This window comes from Nannospalax galili, unplaced genomic scaffold (assembly GCF_000622305.1).
Source record: "Nannospalax galili isolate Female #2095 unplaced genomic scaffold, S.galili_v1.0 scaffold6110, whole genome shotgun sequence".
Classification (NCBI taxonomy): domain Eukaryota; kingdom Metazoa; phylum Chordata; class Mammalia; order Rodentia; family Spalacidae; genus Nannospalax; species Nannospalax galili.
Genome location: NW_008327364.1, coordinates 1 through 4,983, shown reverse-complemented (window position 1 = coordinate 4,983; position 4,983 = coordinate 1). Strand labels below are relative to the sequence as shown.

Sequence of the window (4,983 nt, the reverse complement as noted above, 5' to 3'; positions counted from 1 at the left end):
TTTTAGCCAAGAAACTGGCTACATTTCTTTGGGGTCTTTTTACCCTAACTGCCTAGCCAGTTCCTACCTCCTATTCTTATCATGCCATCCTCTGAAGGGGTTACCCAAATTGCCAATAGGGAATAGGGACACAGACCACTCTGGCTTCTTCCATGCTGAACAGGGATGCAGGGTGAGGCAATTGTAGTACCCCTTCAGTAGGCCTATCGAAAAGACTCCCAAATTGCATAACTCTTGTCTCTAAGGGGAATAGAAAGACCTTGAATCATGAATAGGAGATGTGAAGGAGAAAAAGTGGCAAGAGTAATTAGCATTACAAGTTTTAGACAGGAAACCAGAAAAAAGTCAAAACATGGCAATTTTCAAATGTTCATATGAGAGTCCATTGGGATTTCTTGACAAGGGTTTCAAAAGCATCACTCTATTGGGTTCCTCGTCATTTTTCTTTTGTCTTCCAAGGCTCCATGAAAGCTTTACAGATTCCTGTTAGGAATCTGATTCCACCCTAGGATCATCATGGGCTCTTCACATCATCTTGCGAAATCCCCACTTCTTAGGAACCCCGAAAAACATCTCCTGTTCCCAACATGATCTGCCCCAAGTGCTACCCACCTGCCCATCCAGGATTCCATGTGACCTCTCAGGGACAGGTGGCAAGGCTTCTGAGATAAGGGACTTTGCAGCTCACCCAGCAGGGCTGACAGTATTTGTTCTGCCAGTCCACACTCCCACAGTGGCCCTGAACTAATGACACAGTGGACCTGCTGCCCCATCTCACCCACATGTGGTCCAAATCAGAGTGGCACTTAACAATGGGAAAAGCCAGTTAGAAAGAAGCAGGCATGACACAAAACAAGCCCAGCCTGGGGACTTTGCCCCAGGTTCCAAACTGCAAGTCCTCAAAACATCCCTTGTCCCTTCACTCAAATGTTTACCTCCTGTGAACAGAGAAGGCATGTAGACAAACAGGACAGATGTCAAAAACAGAGGGGACCTTAGGGATAATATAGTGCAAACTTTTCACCTTATATATGGGGAAACTGAGGCCCACAGTGGAGAAGAGACTCAGACTCTGAAAATTGTTTTTTTAAAAAATACTTCAGAATGGTAAGGTGACTCTCGCCTTGAATCCAAGGCTGAGGCAGGTGGTTCTCTGTGAGTTCAAGGCCAGCCTGGTCTACACAGTGAGTTCCAGGAGAGCCTGTCTCAAAACGACCAAAAATTAATTACTTGAAAAATTAAAAAAACCTTCCCTTAAACATGAAGACCGGGTAGAACTTTGAAACCAGCAAGAGTGAAGGATAGAGAAATATAGGAGAAGAGAGAGGAAAAGAAGGGAGTGGGGGAGGAGGAGAGAAAAGAGAGGAAAGCAGAGAGGAGGAGAGGAGGGGACAGGAAGGGAGGGAAGAGGAGACTGGACAGAAGGGGAGGGAAGGGGAAAGGCGGGGAGGGGGTAAGAACTAAAAGACACTATGTAAACCTGAGCAAGGGAAGTTGTGAATAGGAATTGATATTAGTAAAGGCACATACATAAAAAAATTCAAGCTTATAATTTAATGACAACATAAGGTTTAATCTTTTGAGGAAGGCAAAGTACGCATTGTTTTTAAAACTGCAGAAATGACAAATTTATAAAGAAGACCACAAGCTTTTTTTCTAATGGAAATTATTGGAGAGTAAGTTAGAATTCTAATAACGTACCCTGTAATACTCTATTGTTTCCCACAAATGGGGATATTTTCCTACATTACCTGTAGGAAACCAGGATGCCAGGCCCTAGGGTGAGGTGAGCCTAAAACTTATAGGTCCAGGCTGCATTCTCTGCTAAAAGGGAGGGGCACTGAAAACAGTGGCTCTGATAATCCCTGCCTTGCAGAACACTGTTGGGCTGGCAGGAGGAAGCGGCCTGGTCATAAAAGTGCAGGCTCCCTGCTCTGTGGGAAAACGTCTTGGTCAACAACACTTAGCTCATCTCCTTGTCCTAAACAAATAACTCAGCTATCCTTGGCTAAGAGATTAGGCCATGTTAAAGGTTTCTTATGGAAATTATTTGAGAGTAAGTTAGAATTCTAACAATGTACCCTGTAATACTCTATTATTTCCCACAAATGGGGATATTTTCCTATATTACCTCAATGCAATTATGAGCTACATTACTGCATCTAACCCTTACGTTCTTTCCAAATTCTGAAAATGTGCTGAAAAATGTCTTGGTGATAACATGTCCGTTCAGGAAGAAGGAAGCTGTCTGAAGGCGTGTCTGTGAAGCCTGGTGTGGAGTGAGACGCCCGAGGAATTGACACGTAGGAAGTCACTCAGATGTGTCAGGCCTGCAGCTGTGCCCAGCTCTGCTCTCTCCCTGCTGATTTGCATGGAACCAGAGCACAGCCCACTGCTCTGACAAGTTCTTAATAGGTTGGTCACATTCTGTGCAGGAATCAGTACCAGTCAGGACACAGCTTGGACATGAGGGCCTCTGTTGAGTTCCTTGGGCTTCTGCTGCTCTGGCTCTCAGGTAAGGAAGGAAAATGTGGGTTTTTTTTCAGCCCAGTGTCATCAGTGCCACCTTGTTTTTCAGGGCCTTCTCTTATTATATGTTTAACTGTGTGGATACTTATTTTTGTATTTTTTAATTTCAGGTGCAAAATGTGACATCCAAATGACTCAGTCTCCATCCACACAGTCAGCATCTCTTGGAGGCCGAGTCACCATCACTTGCCAGGCAAGTGAGAACATTTACAGAAATATAGCCTGGTATCAACAGAAACAGGGGAAAGCTCCGAAGCTCCTGATCTATGGTGCATCCAGTTTGCAAACTGGGGTCCCGTCGAGGTTCAGTGGCAGTGGATCTGGAACAGACTACACTCTCACCATCAGCAGCCTGGAGTCTGAAGACATTGCTACTTACTACTGTCAACAGTACAGCGAATATCCTCCCACAGTGACACAAGCCATGACATAAACCAGCAGAGCAGAAGTGTGAGGTTGGGGCGCTCTGAGCAGAGCAGAAGTGTGAGCTTCACCTGCTGCTCCTGGTTCTTCAGTATCCTTAGAGCGTTTCTCAGACTCAGCCAAGCACTGAAGAAAACAATGGTGTTTGTATCCAGGATTCAGGAGAGATCCTCTGTGCCTTATCTATTTTCCCCCTCCCTCAGTCCCAGCAGCATAGACATGACATCATTTTTCCTAATTAATAAAAATCAGATCATTCTATCCGAGGATTTTGGTTAATGATAAGGTAGGTATCCACACAGCAAACTAAATGTCATTCTAAGTATTCCAAGAAGGACTTTAAAATATTTGTTAATGATTCAAGGATTTAATACAATGTAATTTGATCAATTTATAGCCTCCTCCACCCCCACCTCTCTATTTCCTCAACTTTATATTCTCTATTACCATTTGTCTTTGTTTTTTTTTTAAAGAAAACCTTATTAGGTCTAATCTGTGTTTCCAAAATGCTCGTGGGTGTGGGTCTACCCCTTGGAGTCTGATCAACCCAGCAGGCATCACATCAATAAGGAAAAATGACTCTCTCTCCCCCAGCATCTATCAATTGCAAATAAATCTTCAGTTAGTGCTTGGTCTTCCTGCCTACCTTCCCTATCCTTGCTGGGCCTGCCTGTCTTGGTTTGCACAGGTATTGTGCATGCTATTATAAGCACCATGGGTTCATGGTTTCATATGTGTAACTGCCTTGTGTTGTCCAGACAACAAAATTCCATGTATTCGCCTGCTACCTCTAGCTCTCACAATCTTTCTGTCATCTCTTTCTCAATGATCCCTGAGCCTTGGGAGAAGAGGGTGCAGTACAGGCGTTCCATTTAGGGCTGAGCACTCTGCAATCTCTTATTCTTTGCATGTTGACCAGTTGTGGGTCTCTGTGTTAATCACCATCTACTGAAAGAAGAGACACTCTGATAAAAGCTGAGAGATACACTAACCTATAATGTAATAATAAGTCATTAGGAGTCCATTTAATACGGTGTCTATTTCCCCCAGGTCCGGCTTTATCTGCCATTTTCTTGAAGCAATTCATGGGATCTCAATCTGAGCTGCTGCTCCTGGTGCTCCCACTCAAGTTGCTGTAGCAAGAAAACATCTTTGACAAGGCCAAGCTGAAGAAAATGGGGATGCAGGAGAAGAACACCCTGTTGACCAAGGAGACCACTGACCTGAACAAAGGAGTGAAATTTCCTAAAAGCCTAGAAGGGAGGATTTCCCCACCCCACCCCAACCTCATCATCTCTGAGACAGCATCATGATGTGGTAGAAGAGCCTCCTGCAAGATGGCCATGAGCTACAAGCTGCGTTGTGAACATGGGCACACTGCAGCAGTGCCACTGGCCTGCAGGTCTGTGATGGGGAACCCCCGACCCCAGTCAGACTGCCAGATTCCACCAGTTTGCTCTGGGATAGTATAGAAAATTTTGTGTATGGTTAATAAAAATAAAATATGGCTTGTGTCAAAAATTTTTGCTTTGTCGATTTAGCAGAATGACAGTAGTGGGTTTCCCACTATGGCCTGTGACCTATTTACAGGTTCTTGTCCCTGATAACAGTTCCAGGTATGGACTCCAGCTAGCTATACATACACAATATAAAAAAGAGTTAAAATGTGGTTACCCTGTAATAGGGATTTAGTGACCCTAATAGAAACCACAGACCAGCAAATAAGAAGCTCAAGGCCAGGAATGGACTCTTTCTTTTGGAGCTGTTGACCAGAGGGATTCCATAGACCCTCAGACAATATTTACTATTGCTATTATACTTGGTTGCCCACCAGAAGTTGACAGTAAGATGCTATTCTGAAGACAATACATACCTGAGTGTCAGAACAAGAAAGGAGAAGTCAAGCTGGTACCTACCTGGAAGCCTCATCTCTGCTGGCTAGCTTTCACAGTAGTAGAAGGTGCTATGCGTACTCCTGGCAGAGAAAGGTAATCATCAGCCTTACCCAGCTGTGCACCCTGTGAGCTGCAT

General features: G+C 44.3%; 1 gene segment (V, D, J or C); it reads left to right on the top strand.

Moving 5' to 3' along the window:
* The first annotated feature begins 2,453 nt into the window (after positions 1–2,453).
* Positions 2,454–2,962, top strand: LOC103730691. The segment is given in 2 exon segments: positions 2,454–2,515; positions 2,640–2,962. Coding segments are annotated over 2 exon segments (372 nt in total).
* The last annotated feature ends 2,021 nt before the right edge of the window (positions 2,963–4,983 follow it).